At 41.4% G+C, this 25,569-nt stretch overlaps 4 protein-coding genes across 9 annotated transcripts; 1 reads left to right on the top strand and 3 right to left on the bottom strand.

Moving 5' to 3' along the window:
* Positions 1–697: 697 nt before the first annotated feature.
* LOC135633704 (ribosome biogenesis protein NOP53-like) lies at positions 698–8,604 on the bottom strand. Its single transcript, XM_065143525.1, has 11 exons — positions 8,327–8,604; positions 7,171–7,348; positions 7,028–7,096; positions 6,123–6,203; positions 5,909–6,019; positions 5,380–5,465; positions 2,715–2,834; positions 2,511–2,633; positions 1,371–1,443; positions 1,203–1,282; positions 698–936 (listed from the first exon to the last, which is right to left on the bottom strand). The coding sequence occupies exons 1-11, from the start codon at positions 8,494–8,496 to the stop codon at positions 927–929; spliced, it is 1,101 nt and encodes a 366-aa protein (XP_064999597.1). The 5' UTR covers positions 8,497–8,604; the 3' UTR covers positions 698–926.
* A 299-nt stretch (positions 8,605–8,903) lies between these two features.
* On the top strand, positions 8,904–14,376 carry LOC135633703 (LEC14B homolog). Of its 2 annotated transcripts, none has more exons than XM_065143522.1 (10): positions 8,904–9,060; positions 9,593–9,958; positions 10,064–10,183; positions 10,827–10,904; positions 11,492–11,665; positions 11,855–11,932; positions 12,267–12,442; positions 13,289–13,447; positions 13,658–13,718; positions 14,017–14,376. In XM_065143522.1, the coding sequence occupies exons 2-10, from the start codon at positions 9,602–9,604 to the stop codon at positions 14,209–14,211; spliced, it is 1,398 nt and encodes a 465-aa protein (XP_064999594.1). In that variant the 5' UTR covers positions 8,904–9,060; positions 9,593–9,601; the 3' UTR covers positions 14,212–14,376. The 2 variants fall into 2 exon arrangements, with proteins under 2 accessions (XP_064999594.1, XP_064999596.1); XM_065143524.1 differs by having other exon boundaries at positions 8,916–9,060; positions 9,590–9,958.
* Positions 14,377–17,229: 2,853 nt separating this feature from the next.
* Positions 17,230–19,399, bottom strand: LOC103978990 (leucine-rich repeat receptor-like protein FASCIATED EAR2). Its single transcript, XM_009394978.3, has one exon. It carries the CDS (start codon positions 19,107–19,109, stop codon positions 17,919–17,921), a length of 1,191 nt encoding a protein of 396 aa, XP_009393253.2. The 5' UTR covers positions 19,110–19,399; the 3' UTR covers positions 17,230–17,918.
* A 57-nt stretch (positions 19,400–19,456) lies between these two features.
* LOC103978991 (putative E3 ubiquitin-protein ligase RF298) lies at positions 19,457–25,249 on the bottom strand. 5 transcript variants are annotated; one of them, XR_010495097.1, is made up of 5 exons: positions 25,110–25,249; positions 24,764–24,797; positions 22,598–24,656; positions 20,177–20,760; positions 19,457–19,834 (listed from the first exon to the last, which is right to left on the bottom strand). XR_010495097.1 is itself a non-coding variant. In XM_018823655.2 (4 exons), exons 3-4 carry the CDS (start codon positions 24,614–24,616, stop codon positions 20,239–20,241), a joined length of 2,541 nt encoding a protein of 846 aa, XP_018679200.2. In that variant the 5' UTR covers positions 24,617–24,656; positions 24,759–24,797; positions 25,110–25,249; the 3' UTR covers positions 20,014–20,238. The 5 variants fall into 5 exon arrangements, 3 of the variants coding, with proteins under 3 accessions (XP_018679200.2, XP_018679199.2, XP_064999593.1); XR_001977286.2 differs by lacking the exon at positions 19,457–19,834 and adding an exon at positions 20,014–20,093; XM_018823655.2 differs by lacking the exon at positions 19,457–19,834 and having other exon boundaries at positions 20,014–20,760; positions 24,759–24,797.
* Positions 25,250–25,569: the final 320 nt, after the last annotated feature.

Below are 25,569 nucleotides of genomic sequence, written 5' to 3'. Positions count from 1 at the left end.
CTTTGGTCGACGACAACATCGAGGTGAATGCCGAAGCACTATTAAGGGTACTAATGAACGAGCAAGAGCCAATTGTAGGGTCATGATAATTCTGAGATTGAAACCGATGACTCTATGCCACAAACGTCATGGACGAAGTCGCATAACGCTCGTCACTCTTCATCCGCCACCACTAATTAAAATATTAAAAATTATTATTTTACCCTTAATTTTTATATTTTCGTTAGTAAAACCGATAATGTTAAAATAACTAAACCTAGATGTTTCACTCTCATAACTATAACAATGCTAATATAATTTTTTAAAATACATAGATTGAGATACTAAAAATAATTAATTACAAAAGATAATATATAATTAATTTATTTTTGAATAATGATGTATAAACCATATTATAAGTAGCATTAGACACCAACCCAATTGAGTCCAACCTCTTATTATATATATATATATATATTAATAATTTGATTATTGATATATAAAAATATAAAAATAATAAAAGTAGAGTGATGTAATTGTATGTCAATCCCTAATCCAATATTGATATCTTTAGCAATATATGAGTGTGTTTGTTGCCAAAGATATCAGACTTGGATCATACCAATGGATATGGATCAATGTTGGATTGACATACCACGACATCACTCTACATTGATTATTTATATATTTCAATATATGAATAATTAAATTATTAAAATAAAAAAAAATCACAAAAGTTATTACTAATCTCCTTTGTAGACATGACGAGTTAGCTTATGAAGTAGCAACCGGAATAAACTTGACCATCAGCTCACAAAAATGATGCATAAGGATACACATCAGCCGACTAACCAAACATTAACATATAAGAAGAAAACTAAATACCAAAATTAATGCTTCAAAAAGGAGTTTGCTCCCTCGTCCACGCATGACCACTCTTGATGTCTTTATTTCCTTCTGTCCACAAGTAAATACGCTACTGTTAGACTACAAAGAAAAAAAAGAAAAAGTACCGATTGAAACACACAACAAGCACAAGGATTTAGCTGACACAGAATACATATTGCACGTTGCATGCAGCTTATGGAACCAAGTTTCAGTGGCATCCATGCAGAGTAATCGACAAAACAAGCACATGAAAAGATGACAAGATTTTGTCGTATGCCTCGCCAACTGTTAAAGAAACAAGCAAAGAGGCCAAAGCTAAACAATGAGAATCCCACCTGATGCATTTAGCCTGAGGAACAAGCAAGCCCCGTTTCTCCAAGCTTTTGAAGCGATCCCTCGCAAGTGTACAACACCCCTTTAAACCGAAAGGGAAAGGAATCCATCATATTCAACAATGAACATCCAGTGATGAACAATTTAAACATACTTTGCGGAGAAAACACTAGTATCTTCAACTTCCTAAGAGATCCAGAAATCTCCTGTGTCAGAAGAACTTGAAGAGGAGCTGGTTCAAATCTATAAAAGAGCAGAGAAACAAATAAATAAATCACCCTGAACAACCGGGATTGACTGCACACAATATGGATAATAGATTAATTTGCACATGAAAGACAATTAGATCAATCTCAGCTCAAATAAAAGATAATTATCAGACATTTTAACATGGAGTGTTTTGAAAGAAAACTTTTGTAACATCCCATTAGTCCCACATCGGAAATGGACAATGTGTATGATTAAGCTTATAAGGGCCTGACGTAGTTAGCTCATCAAACCCGGGTCGTGACATTTAAATATTAAGACTCGAGCCTGATGGGCTAACTAGCCTATCAACTTCGCTTGGTCTAATCCACTGACCAAAATGCTTAAGCTGAAGTTGATAGTAGTACACTCATCAAACCCTTATAAGTCAATCTTAATCTTGCCCACTTTCGATGTGGGACTAATCAGGGGTGTTACAACTTTGGGTATTTATACTGGTTCTCATTAGCAAAATACCTCCGGTTGCCAATTCACTTTTAATTAGCTAACAATGTCAACATTTTACAATAATCACTAGATCTATTTACATGTCAATACGTCTAAAGTTAGCGGTCACTGGACCTATTTACATGTCAATATTTTACAATAATCTCAAAGCCCCAAGAATTAACACAGAAAATAGTGCACAGCTTTGTTGATATAATAAAATATTTCAGGCTAAATTAATGAAAAGATATCTGTTGCTTGAGGGCTGAGCATTGTCCATGAACAACTCTGCGTATAGTGACCAAATATATTAGATACCAGATAAGAACCTTTATAGTGATATTTTTTAAACCATAAAGCTGGTTGGCCAAGTAAACTAGACAATTTGGACTATGTATACCAACAAAGTCATTTTCCAGTAAAAAAAATAAATCTAATAGTCCAGAGAGCCCGTAGTACAATGTATTTGTCTGTACAAAATAAGACCAGTTGCCAGCCAGAAGAAACATGCAGGACAAACATGTATTCTTATGAAGGCTTCTGTTATTGATGAATTAATGATGCAAGTGAAATAAAATCTCACAATTGCAGAAGAATAATATGTTTCAGGACATTACTTGTACTTCCCAAGTCGTGGTGGAGCAGATTTCAATCTTTCCTGCCTAGCTATGATGCGTCTCATGTGTCTTCTGTTCTTTTCTTCATCCTCCATGGCTATTTCATTTATTATATCTGGTAAACTGCAGAAAGTATCTGAAAATGTTAAATTAAGCATCAAAGACATATGATGACCACAGCGAAATAAGTATGACCACAGACACCTATCAATTTCTTTTGAAAGAATCTCCATTTTTTTTGCTTCTGCTTCTGCTTTTAGCTGCTCCTTACGCCTGGCTCTTCGATTTAGCTCCACACGAGTTACTCTCTTTGTTTTTGACTTTCTGTAAAAAACAGAATGCCTCATTATATAAGATTAATAAAATTGCAAAATATGCAAAAGCTATGACTAAAAATTTGGCATTCACACAGTACAAAAAATTTAACTGTATGAAAAATTGATATGTATGGGTAGTCACATTAAGTGAACAACCCACTAATCTGGTAAAAAGAACTCTTTACAGCCATCAAGGAAAACCTACAATTTTTTCTTTTTTTGTTTCAAAACCCACAATTTTTAGACCATCACAAAAGTCTACAAATAGTTAAGATAATGAACAGCACATCATAGCCACTGACTTTTAAGAAAATAAATTTACTTGGTAAAGTTTCTGGAAAAGATATTTTGAAACTTAAAAGTGATTTAATTCATATATCATTTAAGTAACAATTTTCTCCAATAGAAAAAAATAAAGCTGATTTAGAGAAAGGCAAATTCAATTAGCATCCATAAAGGCAATGGCATTTCTGAGAATGGATGAAGGAAAGAAAAATTGTACAAGTTAAATAATTCAAGGGAAACATTCCGCATGGGGTACTACTAGTGTATGAAAAGTTAATAAATTTTCCGAAAGATTGAAAATAAAAAAATGATAAGTACATAAAACAAAAGATAATGCTGCTATTCTTGCACTAAGGTATACATAAAACAAAAGATAATGACAACTTGCTTTAGTTTCCAACTGTGAGGTCAGGCAGTCAGCTATATGGATTCTTTTCCCTGCTATCATCTGTCGATGGGATAACATAGATGATAGAACAGTGGAAATAAATTCATTTCATAATAATTTTATTAACATCCAATTCATTACAACCCATTTTATAGCATATTGCATCTAGGAACATGTCCAAGGTTGATTAGTTTGATGTACTCGGACAAAAGTTCTTGATTGATCACTCGCAGTTTAAAGCAACAGCAGTTGAATGTTAATCCTTACAAATTACAGAAGGTAACTCATAAATCTTATTTTGTAACCCAATGATAGAAGACCATATATGAGATATTAAATAGGATTATAGAGGTTTCTAGAAGAAACGTATATCTTCAACTGGCATACAACTTGGTGTCAATGATTTAAGAAAAAAATTTATTGCTTACATAGTAGAAAGAAGACATAAGCCCCGTGAGAAGTAATAGTCCTTCATTATATAAATTTTCAAAAAAAATATCTTGAACTTATCAAGGTAAATGAATGACAAAAGTAAAAGGCACAATAAATGTATCATGAATTGCAATTACATCCTCGATCCAATCCAAATACATGAATTGTGCAAATTAAAGAGACATGAAAATGATGCAATTCAACTTCTTTCCATGTCCAAAACCAACATTTATAAGTATGCTAAAAAGTGTCCTCCAGTTGCAATCTATAATCTTTGAAGCACGGACAAGCTGGATTGAAGGGCACATACGTGTTGGACACGGATTCATCACCGACATAGCTGGACACATGTTTGGACACGGATTCATCACTGACACAGCTGGACACATGTCGGACATGTGTCCAACAGTGCCATTTTTAAATTTTAAAAAAAAATTATGTTAGATACGACAAGGCATGTTGGATTTGAGCTTCCTCATCGCAAGTCAACTGCAGAGGTATCATGACATTGGGATTCCTCACCGCTGACCAGACTACGAAGGCATCATGCAACATCTGGAATCCTTCTTCCTCATGAATTTAGGAAGGATTTACAAACAAATCGTTAGCGTTAAATACCTTAGGGCCCGACCAAACCATTCTTCCTCACCGATGAAGCCTTTGCCCTCCACCTCGAGCCCCCCTCTCTGTTGTCACGCGTTGTCACACTCTCGAGCCCTGAGCCTTGAGCCACCCTTTGCCGTCATGCGCTCTCGCGCCCTTCGCATGGAGCACCCCTCGAGCCCTCGACGATTTCACCAGCGTCCAACGAAACATCTTCCTTAGTGGTGCCCGACATCCAACGAAGGTAAATTAATTTACCTATTTTATTTTGTCTTTTAATCTATGTTTTTTTAATCTGAATTTTTTACTGCTAATCTAGGTTTTTTTATTGCTGATTATTCTAGTAGGTAAATTAATGTGTTTTTAGTAGTTAAATTGTTAACATATTATTCTAGTAGTTGTTTGTATGGACTAACAGCAACTTGCAGTGTTCTTCATTACAAAAAATCCATTTGGTTTAAGGCCAACATGCAAATTAGATGTTCATTAGTAACACAGAGATAGCAGCATCATGACTACAACATTAATGAGCTCCAACAATGGTTATGGAAATTGGACTTATTTTATTAATAAGATACATTAGTAAGTGTAATGGAGAGACTATAAAAGGTTATATATATATATATATATATATGTGTGTGTGTGTGTGTGTGTGTGTCCTCGCCATGTCCGTATCCTAATTTTTTAAAAAATGATGTGTCACTGTGTCCATGTCGTATCCCGTGTCCATCTGTGCTTCATAGGTTGCAATACATTAAAACTTCCGAACTTTACATCTACAATGGGAAAAACCTCTATACAGATGACTTACTACAAGAAAAAGAAAGGATTCGAGAAAGCAAACCTCTGTCCAGGTAACTCATTGGTGATGCTGTCTGTTTCCTCTTCCATCTCACTTTCATTTCCATCATCTGCCTCTAGAAAATATTTCTGAAAAAGGTGATAAAAGATAAGTATTACATTTACTTTTTAAATATGTAATCAGCAGCAATAATTATTGTGAAAGAACTCATAGGACCCACAAATTAAGTATAAAATGAAAAAAAAGTTCAAGAACAGAAAAAACAAGAAAGAGAAAATCAACAGGACAAGACTGCACATTCAGATTGAATATTACAGGTTCTATATGTTAACAAAACAGCAATGAAGTGTTTTTCTTTTGTGGCATGAGTGCATGACATAGCAACTTTGTTCTAATTAAATATTTCAATGACTAACTTGCATATTATTTCAACTCTTCAAATGCCAGCAAGAAGGGCAAAGAATAAATTAAAAAAATAATCAGTTTATTGCATGAGATCACTAGATATATTGTCAAAACATCTCATTCTCACAAAATAACCATTAAGACAAAAGGAAATACTCTTGCTCACATCATCTTCTGCTACTACTTCACCAGGAACTGTAATGGGCACTGGTTGAGGTCCCAACTCTTTTTTGTAGATTTTTTGCATCTCATCAGCAACAGCTTGAGCCAATGAATCCTATATTAACGACAGCATAGTAAAGTACACACACTAAGATTCTAAATAATAGAATCAAGCAGACCACTTATTCTAAATGTACAAGTAGAAGCCAGAATAGTACTTGATGAGCCTCCAATGGAGGATTGAATGAACACCCAGGTGGCTCCACTTCAACAGCAGGAATGAGACAGGCCTTGTGCTTCTGGAAGATCAGAAATTTGGGAAGAAGAAAGGAAAAAATCATGCCTTAAGTACAGAGGGAGATTCTTATACAGCATACAAGAAATAGAAGACTACTCAAAAACCAAAATTGTTTATTGTAAACCGAACATATAATTTTAAAAGGAGAGCTTAGAAAGGGTAAAAAAGAATGATTACACAAGAATGATAATGTGAAATCATAAATAATATTCATTAAGAAAGCACAAAAATCAACAAGCATATATTTATACTTCAGTAAGTTAGACTAATTGGCTTGACTACATATAAACTCTTTCAGGATTTATCTTTTGTTGCTCGAAACCTTTCAATCAATTCACTTAGGAGTTTAAAATTGATTTGTTTGGCTTTCTAGCCATTCTATCTAGATAAAGTTTTCAGACCTAGGCCTATTTGACCAGGGACTAAAACCATGCTTTTGGCATTTGGCCCATTTCTATATGAACCAATGACAAAGAGGAAAAGAAAAGGTCTCTAAGAGTAGAAGGCCTGAGGCAACAAACCATCATCATAGCCTGCAAGGGATACAATCACATAAGGTGCATCATGCACCAAAAGCCAATTACAAAGTCCACTCAAAATACAAACAGTGGAACCACATCTAGTGAGTAGTTACAACACAAAGACAATCAAAAAGCTCCATCTAGAACCCTATGTAACTTGAATTTGCATCAGCAATATTTAAAGGCACAATAAAGGAGTATCGGTGGTACCATGAGCATCTCGCTTTAGACTTTCCTATAGGTGTGGATGACTTTACACCAGAAATTAACTATTAGGCTATAGATAAAAGAAATTGTCTACCACCTTTTTGGTCTTGGCATCTGCTTCTCCTGCAAGATTTAAAGAGAAAAACTTTGATGATGTATCCTCTGCCTAGAAACATCAACAACATAAAATAAATAAGTGACAGAAATTTGAGGTAGAACATCTTAAATCTGAAAGCATACCTTGGAAGCATTTTGAGTCTGAGCTTTTTCTGTGTCAACTTTTTTCTTTTTCCTCTTCAACTTTTTCAAGGTAGAAGATGGAACAGGTTGCACAAAAGGATTTTTCTGCAGCAAGCTCTCATAATGGAGAATTTTATCCTTATGCTTCTCAATCTTTCTTTTGGCAGGAATTTCTGTGGCAGTTCTAAAACTTTCAACAAACCTCTATAGTGTTCAGAACTTTAGTAGACAAAATACATGATACCCAGAAAAATGCAGCTACTCAATGCAAGAAATTCAATTCTGCTCATTTAGATTGCAAGAATATGTACTAAAGTGTATCCTATGCTTCTCATACAAAATGGAACATTACTTCTATCAAGACTGTTATTGGCTTGTGTATCTGAGTACTTAATCATAAAAACGGCCTGCAGATCATCTAATGATTCATCATCCTATCAACCCTCTCCTACAGTGTTCTCACTTAGCACTTTAATAAAATCACTTGGAGAAGTGAAAAAAATATATAGATTTTTCTGCTTTCAGTTACTTAAATAGCAATGAATGTTGGTGCCACAATGGACTGCTTCTCAAACACCAGAGTCAAGAAAAAAAATACTTTCACCCCTCTAAGCAGACAAATCAGTCCTATTAAATCAAATTACTTTTAGTTCATGGCTCTCAGATAACTGCTATCATGCCAACACCAAAGAAATCCACTGAATCACATGTCGACTGCCGCAAAATTTTCCAAGCATTTCAGCTTCCACAAAGAACCTAAATGTTAAGCATCTGAGTCTGAATATGAACAAAATCCTCTTCTTCATTGTCTAATTAGTGAAGTTACTCGTGTTTCTCTTCAAATAACTTCACAATCCTTATCTTAACACAGTTGTGCGTGCCTTTTAGCTTCAATATGTTCTTGCAACCGTACAGCATGACTAATTTGAATGCGTACACAGACCATAGATTGTCGTTATCAGTATATATTCTAACCCTGAAACCAGCAAAACTGGATTCAAGGGACCGACAGAAGATAAAGAAAATCCATGCGAGTCATGATGCTAGCCTAAAATCTTGAAGCAATCATGGGCAAAGCATACTAAGCATGCAAAGAATCAAAAGAATTTAAAGAAGGAAAAGCTCTAGAAGGAGCAGAATCGTTCCGGTGGTGGATCTTTTGTCAAAGTAGAAGAGGGAGTTGCTGGGAAGAGAGGCGATGGCGTCGGTGCGGCCGCTGAGGGCGTCCTTGGTGGACTTCTCGAAGTAGTCGTCGATGTCGTCGGTGCTGATGTTGGCCCTCCATGCCTTCTTCCCCTTCCTCGATCCCTTCGCCGCCTTCCCCATCGCTTCCCTATTCTTTCTCTCTTCGCCGGCCTCTTCGAGTGGGAGCGGAGGGCGGAGGAGTTGGGGGTTCGCGCCAAGTAATAAGCGGGCGGAGGGGGTTAGGGCAAGCACTGAGCGTGCGCGGTGCCTTGGAAGCCGATCCAGATGATCCTGACCGTCAAATTCTATCAATCACTCACATGCCCGTTCCTCTCAGATGATCCTGACCGTCGATCATGTTAATTCATACAAGTGAAGACACGCGTCCTTAGCGCCTTCAGTCGTGGATTAATCCGTCCTTACTCAGTGTACTCTGCATACATATCATAAAATTCCATCAACAGACTGCAACCTGTCCACGAAATATAAAGTCCAAGATACACTTCATACGTTTGCGCTTCTGCATCCGTCGGACGTCAATTTTGTACGCCGTCGCTGCAGCTGCTACAAGTCCATCTTCTAAGATCTGCTCCGTGGTCTTTCCTTCCTAGTATCAACCAACCCCGTCGCTCTGCTCGTCTCGCTTGGTGTCCGGTTTCCCTCTCTTTGGTCGCCGCTTGGAACCCTACTTCGGCATCCGATTAGGTAATCCAGAACGCATTTTTATTGCGATTCGACTGAGTTCAATTGGAGTTTCTGCTTCGATCGTCCAGAACTTGTCGGATTTTATTTCGTTTTTTTTTTCTTTTTCTCCTTTTCGATTGGGAGAACTCGTCGTTATCTGTCATCAGAAAAGTTCCAATTTTTAGGCAAGGAGGTGCTTTTTTTGTTGGAATGGACGGTGAGAGAGTGTTATCTTGAAGGGATTAGAGAATCGGCATAAAAAAGAGTAGGTGTTTGCTTCGTGCCCCTTAGTGTTCTCTCCATCTTCACTTCCTCCTCACGAGGCCGATGACGAGAGGAAGAGTAAGTAGAAAGGAGGAGCTAAGGGATGCAGCGAATAAATATGCCATTTTTCTGAATTTATAGTCGAAGATCATTAATTGAATCTGATTAAAAATGTTTACAAACTTCTCTCTGTCTTTACCTGTAATAAAGATTACTCTCATGCCTTAGCATTTGCTTTTTCATGTGTTTCTCAAATGGTATATATAACAAGTTCCTGGAAACGCAGCAGTTTTCCACCATGCGACGTTGGAGGCTGAATCGGAGCAGAGCTTCTTCTTCCACGCTAGTGCCTGTTGATGCGACTTTCACGATTGATGATGAGATATCTCAACTTACGAAGCTCCAATCGGGACCCTGTACAAGTAACCTTAAGGCTCTAAGGAGCTGCCGGAGAATGCCTATCCCCACAACTACAATGTTATTGGCAAGGGAAGCTAATTATTCTGGACAGGGAAGGTTCTCGTCAGCTGATTGCTCACATGTTCTTGGCCGGTACCTGCCTGTGAATTCTCCAAGTCAAATAGACAGGATGAACAGTGAAGCATATGTGTCGCAATTCTCCATTGATGGTTCACTTCTTGTTGCAGGATTTCAGGTATGCTTTGCTTGAGCGTTTAATGGGAGGTTAGTAAGAAATTCTTTTCCTGTTGCGGTTCCGGACTAGTGACTGGTTATGTCCATCTGTTTGTTAATTGAACAGGGGAGCCGTATTAGAATTTACAATGTTGACAATGGATGGAAAGTACAGAAAGATATAAATGCTCAGAGTTTGAGATGGACAATTACAGATACAGCTCTTTCACCTGACCAACGGCATCTTGTAAGTTTAGACCTGATCCCAGTGGAAAAAATTGAAGTATTTCGCTCAATGTAGATCCTTTTTGTTTTCTAAAGAAACAAACATTTTAGATCTTGTTATATACTTCCAGATATCGGTGATGTATAACAGTTCAAACATTGACTGGCACATGGACCAATCTTAATCATGCCTAAAAGTCCTGACTGCATTTCAATACCTATTATCAAGCTGTTATGGGGCTGGATTGGGTTGATAGCTTCAGTCAGACCAGTTCAAACCAGCTCTGATTTATGTTTATTTTGGGTTTATGATCAGGCTTCCTTCAGCTTTCATTGAGCAGCACTGTGATTAAGAAAATAAGAGGAGAAGAGACTTGAGAATATTGTTAATAAATAAACTGTCTAAATGTCTTGGAACTCCAACTTGTGTATGCTAGACAGCAAGTACAAGGACTATATTAGAAACCAGATTTAGAACATCCTTTGTAAGAAACATCTATATTACCTTTCTCATAGGACACCTCATTTTTGTATGTTCTGTTATTGTACTTTGTTTTAAAAGCTAATGGTTATTTATCATCTGATTTTTTTCCTCTTTTTTGGCATGATGTCCTTCAGTAAGATTGATTTGTATATTTGAATCAAACTTGTTTTTTTCATTGCAGGTTTATTCTAGTCTCACACCACTTGTTCATATTGTTAATGTGCGGACCGGGATGACAGACTCACAAGCTAACATTACGGTTAGTGCTTTTTCTTCAAAATAGCATAACTTTAAACAACACTAACTTCTGTTGAGGTCTGCCATAAAGGACCATTCTGTGTGCATTCTGCAACTTGATGGATCGCCACCCAGTTTTAGATTATTCCTTATCTCATGTCATAAAATGATGCTTAGAATTTTGACATTTTTCAGCAAAATAAGATGCATGTGTTTCCTTGTAACTGACATACTAAGGAAGATAAAAGATTTTTTAGAATAGCAAACCATAAAAAGAAAAAGTATTCAATCAGAGAAAATTCTTGCACTCCTTTATATGAATTAATCCAAGGAGATATTTTATGAGTAAATTTAATTACTTCTCTAGATGCAAAAATTTCATATTGCAGTATGCTGTAATCTAAGATATGCTTCCTGATGGTATTTATAATTTGCTGCTGCTTATATACTCTTATGGCACTTGTTATGATCATCTTTTGCTTAAAAACAGTAGATAGTTCTCATGTCAGTTAAAATGTCCATGTGTTTGTGTAGATGATGCTTGACCTTTTTCCCTATGATTCCCTTTTCCTAGTATCACCTGATATTGATAGTTCCTTTTTCATACAGGAAATTCATGAACATTTGGATTTTTCTGTTGATGGCGACAGAGACTCCTTTAATATATTTTCCATAAAATTTTCAACCGATGGTCGAGAGCTTGTTGCTGGAGGCAGTGATGATTCAATATATGTGTATGACCTGGAGGCAAACAAGTTGGCAATGCGCATTATAGCTCACACCGTATGATTTTTTTTATTTGTTCTTCTAATTTTGTATTCCTTTCATTTACATTTCTCTTAATTTCCCCCTCAAGAAATAGATTAATATCCCTTGTTTGGACAATTAATGACCAAATTTCAAGTTTTACATTGTTGAACTCTATTACTGATTCTTCTGGAATATATTTTTTTTGTCTCTCTGTCATCTCAGGATGATGTAAATACAGTTTCATTTGCTGATGAAACTGGCCATGTCATGTTCTCCGGTAGTGATGATAATCTCTGCAAGGTAAGCTCCATGCTTCAACTATATGGTCTGCAGTAAGAACAACATTATTCAATGTTGATTGCAATGTTGGTGTCTATTCTTTTGTTCACAAAATGTTAATCTGCAAGGCTTTCCATTAGTTTTTCTAGTTGAAAGTGTCTAGTGAGTATGCCTTAAAATTCCATGATAATTTAATAAATATCACATTAGGTGTTTGATGTGTTGCCCAATTATTTTGCCATCTGGTCAGCACTATTTTGCTCAGATGAGTATCTCATCAGATGAACTTACCTCTGTTAGAAGTTTATCTTCCATCTGCTTGGTTGATCATGAATCAGGATGTCATATAACTCAGGTTTGGGACAGACGATGCATTGCAGCAACAGGAAATCCAGCAGGCTTTCTCGAAGGTCATCTAGAAGGCATTACATTTATAGATAGCCGTGGGGATGGCCATTACTTCATTTCAAATAGTAAAGACCAGACTACCAAACTTTGGGACATTAGGAGAATGTCCTCCACTACTAAATCGTATGTGCTACTTCCTGTTATGAATAACTTTTCCTTTTATCTGACCATCTTGCAACTGGTTATATATTAGTCAAATATTGTCTTTGTGGTAGTTAGAACCAATTAAATCATTGCTTCGAAAGAAACGCTATTTGTATTAGGAGATATCGGAAAGTTATACCGTGGTCATAATTAGAAGACATGCCAAATTATCTGAAATTTATTATGCTTGTCCTATGGGTGGTTCTGCCTTCGGCACTAGCTTAGGTTGTCGCTAGATTTTGCTGGCCCTTGTTTTTTACCTGTTGGTTCTAATGGGATGTAGATCCACACTATGCATCAAATGCCCAAGAATGGAGAAGATAGTAGGCCTTTTTTCTGAAGGTTCAGACCATATTCTTGCTTGGCTTTGATATATTTCTTCTGCATCAATTACAAAATATTCGATAGATGCATATTTTGTGCTTCCATGACTCTTTCATGCATTGTTTGACGTGGTTCTGTAAAATTTATAAAGTGATCATATTTATCCCTAAAAGAGGCAATTTAGGACTGATGTAAGAATGACATGCAAGATTGTTGATGCTCATAGGAACTCTCAGGTTCATGTCTAAGGAGTATAGCATGATACTTCTGCAGTGTAATTTATACCATTAATACTATTTACTTATAATTTAATATTTTGGTCAATTTATATGAACTGTGTTGAATTTACTTTACTATTGGTTTCCAAATCAAAGAATCAGGTCTGCTTCTGGATTTATATGTTTTATTTCACGTTACTCTTTTGGATGTCATTGATGGTTCTAGTGCTTCAAATGTAGTGATCCCCAGTTGTTGAGACATTGTTCTTTCTGTTATATGCAGCCGAACTCCGAGAACTTATTATGACTGGGACTATAGATGGATGGACTACCCAGCTGAAGCAAGGAATCAGAAGCACCCATGCGATCGGTCTGTAGCTACATATAAAGGGCATTCAGTCTTGCGCACTCTGATACGCTGTTACTTCTCCCCTACACACAGGTTGGTCTGCTATCCATTGTTCCGAAGCGTCAGTTGATTTTGACATCAACTCACAGGACACACTCACAATCATTGAGATGCAAGGATTAGTACTCCAAAAATTTCCAGCATTTGTCTTTGCATTGGAAGTTTTGTAATATAAAACTTTTTGTTAGCTACTGTTCCGTTAGAAGTATACACATGGCTTACTAGTTTTACCATTTGTTACAGCACGGGTCAGAAGTACATCTATACAGGATCCTTCGACAAGTGTGTTTATATCTATGATGTGGTATGTAGCTCGCTCAACTTCTTTCACTCTTGGTGTACTTATCTTCCATCTTTTTATTTAATTTTATTCACGGCTGTTAGTGAGGTATCTGAATCCAAACATCTTGCTGTGTAAAATCCCCAGCTACTCTTATCTAATAATCCATGTTGGTTTACAGATGCTCAAGCCAAAGTGTACATTAGTTTAACCCTTTGGTCTGGTTGCATTTTGCCACACATTTAGAACATCCTGGCTTTCGACTAGAGTTAATTGTTCTTCGAACTTGACAATATAGTTTATACCATAAACAATGTTTCAGGTAACTGGAGCAATCGTTGCAAAACTCGCCTGGCACAACGATGCCATTAGAGATTGTAGCTGGCACCCCTATTACCCAGTGCTTGTCAGTTCTTCCTGGGACCATGCTGTCACCAGGTGGGAGTTCCCAGGCAGTCCTGCCGATTCCGCCGTGAAGAGGAAGACAAGCCAGAGGAGACATGAAGGGCATCCGTGACAACAATCCGTTGTTTGGGCCTCACTTTATTTGTAAAGCAAATTGTGTATCGAATTTCGTCGCCTTGGTCTGTAAAAAGTTCGTCCCGTCATGGTGTATATTCACCATAGTCTTAACTCTGATGAACATGCAGACATAAGATGTTAGAAACATTTCGATTGCTGATTTTTTATCCTGTCAGGAACGAATGGATCTGTGCATCAGATAATATGCCTTTCTGCAGCTTCTTCGCTGCCTGCTCACACGGCCTAAAGAAATGCAACGAGAGAGAGTTCCTAGTGTTTCATAAGTTGGCTGATGCATTGTCACGGTAAACCAGATCGAAACTGGGACCGAATTGGTTTCGGTTTAGTAGTAAGACTTCTCTGGGTAAGAAACAGAACAATCTCACGGTAAACACCATCTCGTGTGAAGCTACAGCAGAAGTATCAGTTTATTCATTCAAATTGTGAGAAGCTGCAGCCCCCCGCCCCCAAAAAAAAAAGCTTCCGTACCTGTGTAACGGAACAAAAAAGTTCCTACAAAAGTTGTTCTCGAAGAACTGACAAAGCACATCGAAGCCTTCAACGACAATTGTCTTGTGAACACGAGGCGGCAAGTCGATAACCCGATACCGGGCGTCAGCGCTTGGCTGCATAGGCCAAAGAAATGGCAGCAAGTAAAGTAGCAGCAGCAGGGTAAAGCCAAGTCCGCATTCCACCCTTGTTCTTAGCCTCGGCCACGGCATCGCGCAAGAGCTCGAGCTCCTGGCTCATGTTATGGATCATCGCCATCTTCCTCCTGAAAGTCATCTTGAAGACCGCCAATTCCCTTGAAATATTCTCAGTAGTCTCATCCGAATCATAGTCGAGGCCATGTCGTTTGCGATTAGCATTTTCTTCCAAGTCCTCAATGGCAAAGGAGAGCTTCATGACACCGTTTATCAGATTGTAAGCCAGTTCATATTTCTCAGTAAGAGCTCTGGACCTTTCATCCAGGGACAGCCTTCGTCCGCTCGGTGAATAAAGATTCTTCTTCGAGTCCTTGTTCTCGGCCATAAGGCTCTTAGGAAACGCCTTCTTCTCCCGGAGTTCACCGTGGTCATCATCCTTCTCCAGCTGCCCTCTTGGGCCATTGACTTCCGCCTTGTCAGGATCTAGGCCTCTGGGGTCGTTCTGAGATTGCAGCCGGGCGTTGCTTTCGGTGTTGGCTCCGCATAAATCCTGATGCGCAGAAAAACAACATGGACAATCTGCCATTTCATCCTCCTCCATGGCCCTCGATCCGTCGATTGCATCCTTCTCCTCTATAATCTTTTTCAATGAGTTCACCGTACTATCAACCTCCTTTACATGATCACCTATCTGCCCCTCATTGTCAAGCTGCAGTATCTTTTTCTCGTTTCCAGAAGAGTCAATCTCCATCGTTAACTTCTCTGCCTCCCCTGTAACCGTAGCATTCCTCTGGTTTGAGTCTCTCTCCAAGATTGCACGATCCAGAGCCTTCTTGAGGTAATCCTTCTCTCCAGTAACAAAACTCAAAGACTCACTGCTCTTCATGAGAGGCTCCTCTGCTAATCTCAACTTCTCTTCCAAAGCTATCTTTTCCTGCCCAGTGGCCTGAAGCTCTGACTCCCTTCCCTGAAGATTAGCGATCTCGGTCTCAAGAATACCTCTCTCTTCCCGAACCTCTTCCATCTTGCACTGGTCACTGCTGAGGATAAACCCTTTCGTTTTATCCTCAAAGTCATGCTGCATCTTCACCATATTCTCATCGAAAGCATCAATTGAAACCTGAGACCCATCCGTCTTCTGAAGTGCCGTCGGCATCGCGTTCAGATCCCTTTTGCACGCGTCGCTCTCCAAGATCGCACGCTCCAAATCTTTCTCGATCTCACCCTTCTCTCCTTTAATCAACTGCAATTGATCATTAGCGCTTCGCGGAGCTTTTTCCATCGACCCAATCCTCTCCACCATGGAAGCGTTGTCGGCTTCCAGGGCTAGGATTTGAGCCTTCCGTTCTTCAAGATCCGACCGTAGCTTCGCGATTATCTCTCGACCGGTGCTCACTGCCATCACAACTTGAAGCTGCGTCTCCTCGAGTTTCAGTAGGGCCGAATTCCTATCCAAGATCGCCTCGTTCAAAACCTGCTTGATCGAATTATCATCGCCCATGGCGGTCTCCAACTTCAAGCGCGAGATCAAGAGGTCGTTCTCCTTCTCCTTCTCCTTCGCCGCCGCCATCTCCGCGGCGAACTCGGCGAGGCGGGAGGAGATGACGAGGCGGGTAACGCCGCGCTCGAGGTCAGAAGCGAGGGAGAGGCGGTCGAGGCGGGCGTGGAGGTCGTTCACTTGCTTCCGCCGCATCATCATCTCATCGAGGAGGATCCGGTTGAGGGCCTTGAGGTTATCTGCATAGTTCGGTGATTTCTCCGCCGGCGGGGATGACGCGACGCCGCTGGTGGAGGACTTCTTGACCATCGTATCGGAGGGCAAGGTTCTTGAAAGGGCTTCGTGAGGGCTGAGCGGTTAGGGTTGGAAGGTACAGGAAGACTGAGAGAAGCAAGAAGAAGGCGAGCGGAGCCTCTTCGTTTATAGGAGGGGAGGAGGGAAGATGGGCCGTTGGCAGAAGTAGTTTGGGGATCCGCTATCATTTCCAGTTCAGGCTTCAGAGGAAATCACGGTATCGAACTGACGGGTCCCATACCGAGAGCAACTTCGGAACGTGAGTTTCTGTGTCTCCTGCGTTGAGCTAGACAAATGATCCTCCCGTGATTAAAGAAACCCGCTTGCTTGTTCGTACTCGCGGCTGAAACGGACGGTCGAGATTTGTCGATAGCAGCGCTCCTACCCCCGCGCTGCCTCGTCTTCTCGCCCGAGCCGCTTTGATTGCCAACTCCTTGCGGGTATTTTATTTTATTTTCTTTCTCTTTTATTTTAATGGCGGGAATTCGTGCATTCATTAGGTTTGGTCATGTTTATATATTATATATGTGACAGTCATTTACATATTATATATTTTGCGGCACAAATGAAGTATGCCTCATCATCCATCATGTGAGAGAAGCAGAGCAGTACGTGGGGATATGAAGGCCATGGCCATGTGAGCCGAATAATGAAGCCTTGTGTTTGTGAGACCGGCATCGCATGTTAAGTCCCCATCACGGTTGAGCGTGACAGTGTCATCAATGCATGGCTTCTCTTTCTTGGACGTGTGGGGCGATGGAGAAGAACAGTGCCTCGTTCCTATGGGCGAATAAATGCAGATGGTGGAGGTTTACACTGCATCGGGAGAATTCTTTGCTGCAAAGAGTAATCTTTTGATGATGTGTAGCTCACAGGATTCTCTCCTCCATCATGGAACCAAGGTAGCATCATAATTATTGATGCAAGAACGTGTCTCCTGCAATGGAGAATCTCTCTGACAAAGAAATCGCAGCTCCGTAGACCTCCCCACAGTCCAACCCACTCACAGCTGTGCCTGCGAAGCAAAGCAGAGTCATCACCTTTTCAACATCTCTGCATCTTTTAAGCTGACTTCGATACATTTCGAAGTTAGTGATACAGTCAAGAGTAGTCACTCAAGGCTGCAATGTCGCAGATTGCAGATTGAAGATTGCTTCCGTGGCATTTGTGTTCATGGATCGGTGACAGGGAGAAGAGATCCACTCTACCATTAATTTCTTTTGCGGGACGAGGATTTAACGGAAGAATCACCATCCGTTTCGATCAGCCCCTGTTCCTGATGGCAGCGCACTGTTCCGGCGGCCGCATCCTCTGCGGCCCGGCGTTGCGCGGGCACGCCGCGTTGACCGGCGGCACCATGCAGTTGTCCTGCAAGCACAGAGACATGCCCGCCGGAACGGAGGCTGCCGCGCCGCCGATCCCGAACCCTGTCAGGTAGTTGTGCTGCAAGTAGAGCACCCGCATGCGGCCCGCCACCACCCGGTCCACCAGCGCTGCCGGCAACTGCCCTGTGAAACGGTTGAAGTCCAGGTACAACCGGCCAGCCGGCGCCAGCTCCGCCGGTACGTTTCCCGTGAGCCGGTTGTAGCTCAGGTCGACCGTGGCCCCCTCCACCGGCAGTGGGCTGGCTGGCCGGAGCGGACCCGAGAACTGGTTCCTCTGCAGCCGCAGAGTCGAGACGGAGAAGGTGAAGAGGACTCCCGGGAGCGGGCCGGAGAGGTGGTTCATGCATAGGTCGAGGAACTGGAGCCGGGTGAGCCGGGGGAGCACCCGGTCCACCCACCCGGAGAGCCGGTTAGAGGCGAGGGAGAGGTAGACGAGGGACGGGGGCAGGAAGGGGACGGAGCCGGTGAGGGCGTTGCTCCTGAGGTCGAGGCGGAGGAGAGGAGCGGAGGCGACAGCGGGGACGGGGCCAGAGAGGCGGTTGTGGGCGAGGATGAGGGTCCGGAGCTCCGGAAGGCGGAAGATGGCGGGGGGAACAGAGCCGGAGAGGCGGTTGGAGCTTAGGTCGAGGGTGCGGAGGCGGCGGAGGGCGGAGAGGGAGGGGGGCAGGGAGCCGGAGAGGAGGTTACCGGAGAGGGCGAGGAAGCGGAGGCTGGAAGGGAGGGAAGCAGGGAGGGGACCAGCGACGCGGCCGGGGACAAGGGAGAGCTCAGCGAGGGCGGAGAGGCGGATGAGGGAGGAGGGCAGGTGGCCAGTGAGACCCGGGGAGCCAGCGCGGGGGTCGCCGAGGGAGAGGGCGACGACGCGGTCGCGGGAGCAGAGCACGCCGGCGAAGGCGCAGGGTTCAGCGGTGAAGTCCCAGCTGGCGAAGAAGGCGGAGCCCGGGAGGTCGGCCAGCGACTGGCGGAGCGACTGCAGCACCAAGTAGTCCACCGGGTGCAAGATGCCGGAGGCGGGAACGAAGAAGACAGCACACAGCAACACTGCAACCTCCGCCTCAAGCCTCGGCATGGCAACCAAGTCACAGCAGAGTAAAGATGGCAAAGGAGGAAGAAAGAGAGAGGGTGGGGTGGGGTGGGCGTTAACTTCAGGTGGAGATGGTGGGGGAGGCCATATGAAGAAGGGTTAGTAGATTGGGAGTGGGACAGCGGGTGTAATGAATTGGAGAGAGGCTTGTAGGAGAAGGTTGGTGGTGGCAGCTTTCGCTCGATTGCATGCACACTTGCTTCAGCGGTGGGGTCGTGTGTGCTTCTTTGGCCATCATTTTGGCTTGGGGAGGAAGGTGGCGAGGCTGTTCAACACCTACTGGTATATCTGAGAGGGCCCTTCTTCCTTCTTTTGCTTCTTTTAAGGTCTCCTTGATTTGATGTCTTAGTAGCAAAGGAATCTTACAGAACAATCCATTGACGTGCAGAACGCACCTGTGAAATGGGAACGTCCCCAAAGAGTCTTATAGTGGATGGGAGGATTTATGGTGGGAGTGGCACGACAATACCATGAAATTAAACAGATATATTGGCAGTGCTTCCGATGCAACTCGCACCAATCGGACGTGAGAGAATGGTAGGTGAGGGTTTGGGCGTCGGTCGGTGTCGGCCTCGGCGGACTCGCCGTGCGTCGTGTTGCTTGGTGTCCTTTCTTGGTGTTCCGGGAGAGCGGACGGCGAGTGAGTCATGGACATCACACGTTTCTTGGTGTCCTTTTCTATGGTTTCTCCTCCCTCGCTCAGGCACCACCTGCATTTATGGTCTTGCAAGTATTAGAGACGTCCAAGTTAGAACTCTTTAACAAGTGATTAGAACATTCAAAGAACTTACTGAAGAGTTCTAACTTGGATTATGTATATAAACATTTTCCTCGTGTTCAACATTTTATGAAAAGAACTAAAAGCTGCAAACTCTGTGATGTCTCAATATCAAGGAAAAAGCAAAGCGGGATGTTCCCATGTAGATTGACCAAAGTTCATCGACTCCACAAGATGATGCATTAAGAACACTGAGAAGAAACACCATCAGGAGCTACAAGTCCAACATAGGAGTGTGTATAAAGCTCAGAATTCACTGTGATGTTTAGTATACCTTATTTATTTCCAAATCATGAATCATGGTGTTCTGAAACTTTCACAGAGATCATATTCATGCTAACGGTCTGCCAAGCGAACCGAAACCCTTCGCTGAATGGGAGTCCTACAAGAAGGGCAGTCTTTCATGGCCTGCTTTTCATGGAGCTCATTGCATTTGGTGCAAACAACTTGGTGGGCACAGGGAAGGAAAACAACAGACATCTCCTCGGATAAGCACATGACGCATTCCCTTTCACGTTGTAGTTCTTCAGATGCCGAATCCTGGGAGTCCACTATGTCGACCAAAATATTGGCATTGATGTTCTTGCTTCCACCCAAAAGGCGGCACGCATAGGTTCTTTCTGTTCCCCACCTCGGAGCAGCAAGAATAGACAAGTTGGTGACTTGCCTTAGTTGCGCAATCTGCTGCTCAAGCCTGCGAATATCGCTTTTGCATCTTTGCAAATCATTTTCTGCTTTCAATCTTAATGCATTTTCCTGTGATTTTGCTGAAGTCTCAATCTGCTCCCGCTCGTTTCTTTCAGCACTGATCTCTGCAAGTGCCTCATTCTTCATCTTTTCTTCTTGCCTCCACCTAGCCTGCAAGTTCACCATGAGGTATAACTAAAGGAGCAATTATTGAAGTAAGCATTGCAAAGGAAGTATACAGCTTAATATAAAACGAACAATAAGAATCATTAGAGAAACATGAGAAGAAAGTAGCAAATTTTCACAAATTCCAGTGAATTGAGTACAAATTCCAGAGAGTGCAAAAATGAAGGTACAACCACATTTGGTGATTTGACTAACCTAAGTCTAGACAATGAAGCTGCAACTTCTTTTCAGCAGACCTTGTCCTCCAGCTTCCTAGAAACCGTATAACAACCCTTCTCCCTCACCCGGGAACCATGACCATGTTACTTGAGATATTCCCAAAGGGCCCAACAACCCCCCTAAAGCACCCTACCAGGATGCTCCGACTTGTTCCCACATGCTAGGAAGCCTGCTCAAATAAAATATACCGAGTTTCCACTGATACAAATAAGCAAACACTGTTCCAAGATGAGTCAGTCCTCTGGTGAAGTTGCTCCTTTGAAACTGATGGCCAGGGTTCAATTCACAACTATCGTCTCTGTACTTGTAAATTGAGTTGCCTATACTGATCCTCTCAAAACCCTACGTTGAAGGAACCTCATTCATTGTGCCATACATCTTTTAGTGGTTCGTCACTCAGTTTCCAGTATCTGGTCAGTCCTACTCAAGGTGGATATCAACCCACTTTACGTTATATTTTCACGTCTTCCTATGGAGCAATTCTAACAAGCAATGTACTCATTTGGCAACCAAAGTCTAGCCATAGAGCAACAACTTTTTTTCCTCCACTACTAATATTTTTAGATACCTTTTGACAACTTCAATATGTCTCTAAGTCTCAGTTGAGATGCATATCTAAATCAATTGTTTGATTGCCTATAGTCATGTAAAAAATTGGAAAATTACTTTTAAGTTTTCAATTATTTGGGATTGGCTACATTAAATTCTTCTTTAGACAACATATTACAAAATTAAGAGCCATCAATCTCTCTTTATTTTTCCTAATAGAATTTCAGTCTTCCTTACCTCTCCTTGTGGTACCAATTTAAACCTTCCCATTAGCGTTAATAACTAGCATGTCAAATTGCATGGTAGTTGTAGCTTAAATGCCACCAACTACCATTCCCAATGTCTTCTCAATCACCAAATCATTATTGTCATGCATTAGAACCATTGGCACCTCTCTAACAATCCTGCCTGGCCACCTCTCTAACCATCCACCCTGACCACTGCTACCCTCCCATTGCACGTCACTCTTCTTGCCATCCACCCAAATACAAATTACTTGCAATTGACAATTACAAATGCAAATAAACCAAATCCTCGTGTTGCATTTCTAGACATCACATTTCTAATTATAATGAGTTTATAATTGCCAATGAAACTAATTACAAAAAATCAATCATCTCCCTGGGCAATAGCCAATTGTAGTAGCAAGACCAATTTGTATAGCAAGAGAACAGATGAAACTATAATTGAAAGACAAGCTGAATAATAGTTTGGACTCTTTTCAACAACATTCATTTTGCAAAGATATTAATCTTACCATGTAACTGTTCATATCCAAGTTTGATGGTACTTATCTGGCTTACCTGGTCCTGATAGTGCTCTAGTCATACTTCATCTTATTCTTTTGCTGCAACCAAGGATACAAATGCATTTGCCAAAAAAACTACAGATACAGAATTTAAATGGCATGCCTATCCTAATTGAAACCTTAAAGTATATGTCCTCGAGAGAATGACTGTGCAAGCCCTATCACTGGTCAAAGAACTTCTCATTATGCATCACATGCACTTCACGCTTGAAAAAATCCATGAGGTACTAGTGAACGCGAGTTTACCTCGGATTGATCTTGAAGTTCCTTGACTTGTTCAAGTTGCTGCTGCAGCTGAGAAAGCTGATGCTTTTCATTTGCAAGCTCCTCTTGAAACATTATTTGCTGTTTTTCCCATGACTGGAACATTTTAAGAGTCTTCATCTCCCTTCTTGAAGCTTCTTGACAATTTGCCTCTGATTGTGCTGCATGTAGTTTTGCAGCTTCCATTCCAAGCCTTAGCTGTGTATTCTCAAATTCAAGCCTGCGGGCAGCAGCATTAGCCCTTTCAACCTGCGCACTTGCCTTTGATATTGCAAGTTCCATCTCAGCAAGCTTCTTCCTGGTATTCTCTTCTAGAGTTTGCATCTCTTTCTGGAGACAGGCTGCTTCTTCTTTTTCTTGTCTCAGAATTTGGAGCTCAACCTTCTCCTTGTTCAGCCTTCGGGCAGCCTGCATCACCTTTTCCTGGGCCCAGTCAGACCAATCTTGCAGCTGCACCTGGAGTTCACGCATCAGGGGAACTAATATGAGCAGCATTTCATCCTTCTTGTCCTCTGGGATCCAATCTCTGAACGTTGTGCCAGAATGGATCATACCATTACTGCTGCAATTTGCAGCATCAACATTAGACTCTTGTGTAGGACTAAGAGCAATGCTGCTTCCTGAAGACAGCGATAGAGAGAGTTCAGTGTCTGTAGTTGGTGTCATTGATCTGCTGGTAACTTCTTTTCTGCCGCCTGTGGGGCTAGATGAGTATCCATGACTAAAAGAAAGGTTAAGGTTAGCATCTGCAAATGATTTCTCAGTTCCTGTAGCCTCCCCTGGCTTCAATGAGGAGCTCTTCAAACTTATGCTTGTAGCATCTGAGATTTGTTTGCATTTCCTATCCATGATTAAGCTACCCGAGCCACTTTGTCTACATGCTCTCGAAACCGCTTTAGTTCCCAGTGGTCGATAGCTCTTCTCAACATGTACTGACCTGTGTTGGACAGTTCCTTTTTTGGAACAACCTACATGGACCTTTTTACCACTAACTGATTTCTCTTCTTGAGGAGACCGAGAAACTATTGAAGAAGAAGATTCTCCAACATGGTTCGATGAAGAAATCAAACTTTCTTTCATAGCTTTAGGTTTTGAAACCAGGTCATTCTCATTAGAGGCTGAGAACTTTCCATGAGGTAGACTTGGGATCACCATCATCTTTCCAGGTTCAGATTGCTGGGCACTATCAGAACAAGGTATGACTCCTCGAACATTACTTTTAGAACTTACTGGAATAGTGTCATTGGACTCCGACCTTGATTCTAACTTTGCGGCAACAGAAGTGCCCAAGTACTCATCACTAATGACAGCGTTTGATGAACTGCTGTCCATTGCACAAGCATGGGTAACATTAGCATCGGACATCAGTAAGCACCATAAGGCCTCACCTGTACTAATAAATGGTCGAACCCCTCTAAGCACACTAATCATCTCCGCCAACACCCTCTTCTCCAACTCCTTCAAATTCTTGGAAATGTTCTCTTTGGAAGAGGAATCCACCTGTTGTCCTCTCCTCAGCAATGCCAATGCATTGTCCACAACATTAGATACGGTATCCTTATAACCATAACAGAGCCCTGAGCTCAATACAGCACTCGTTGCAACTTCCTTAGTGTACCCATGAGAAGTTATCATCTTAATTGCGGTCATAAAGACCACATCCAAGTTATCAAGCAAGATTTCCTCAAGCTGGGATTCTGTGAGGCAACTCCAATCAACATCTTGGAATTCATCCAACTCTGGTCCCTCTTTGAACCCAAACATATGAGTCCTACACATATCACACTCGCCCTCATGGTGTTCGAGGCTGGGAATCTCGGAGGTTTGCTCTGCGGGGAACAAATCAAAATTCGGCAACTCTGTTTGCAATGCATCGGCTAGCGCATTTGAGTCCACCAGCGGCAGATCAGCATGGAATTTTCTCTTGTTCCTGCTTCCTGCTTCTTGGATAGCAAAAGATGGATTCAGAGAACTACTATCACCAGCAACCACTGTCGCCATTCCAACTACGAATTCCTCCTCGATTAATCTCTGTCTATAACTAACGAATGCAGAACCAAATTACGGGATACGAAGAAGAAGTTTCATGTAATCAAATCTACAAATATACCAAATGAAGAGAAGTGGTAGCGGGGGCTCAAACCTTACCAATTTGAGGAATAAAGATTATATTTTTATTTTCCTGCATCAAACAAAGTCGAATTCATCAGACAACAAGAATAAGAGAAAACCCAACACGCGCCAATAAAACAAAACGGCATCAAAACAAAGAAAGACGCCTAATTCCTACACAAACAGACAAAGACAAGACTCGGAGCAGGAACTGACATAATCCTTGCACGCATGCAAGGAACCAGAAGGTAATCAAATCAATTGAAGGGTTCCCGTGAAAGAGGACAGATCGAAGGAGGCGAAAACAATTGGGGAAGAGAGATGAGAGGGATTCGGGTCGGTCGATAGGCTTGGGACGTGGGAGAGATCGATCGGCACCCACCGGATTGGAGATTACGGCAAAAAGGATCGATCGCGGCGTTGACCAGGGTTCCTGTGAAGGATTTGGGGGCGCCGAAGGCCGACGATGAGAAGCTCTTTATTTCTTCTGCCTCCGCTTGGAGAAAGAGTGAGAGATATCGAGAGAAACCTTTTTTTAATGCTTTTCCTTATATATATATATATATATATATATATTCTGGTGATTTGCCCGAAATTTTTTTATTTAATTACCATGCAAAACGAAAAATCAATTTTTTTTGCTTATTGATAAGAACCTAATAGCCATAATTAGCAAATGTTGACGGTGTGGAATTAGGACTGTATTTGGTTCTTTGGATTTAGTTTTCCAAACACGCTCAAAGATAAATAAGTCACACTTTTCTTTAGTATCGAAACATTTTTTTTATATAATTTTTTTTCTATTTTATCAAATATTTTTATTTTTTTCAAATAATATCTTA

Source organism: Musa acuminata, chromosome BXJ3-3, assembly GCF_036884655.1.
Source record: "Musa acuminata AAA Group cultivar baxijiao chromosome BXJ3-3, Cavendish_Baxijiao_AAA, whole genome shotgun sequence".
NCBI lineage: Eukaryota > Viridiplantae > Streptophyta > Magnoliopsida > Zingiberales > Musaceae > Musa > Musa acuminata.
This window is presented reverse-complemented; position numbering and strand designations above follow the sequence as displayed.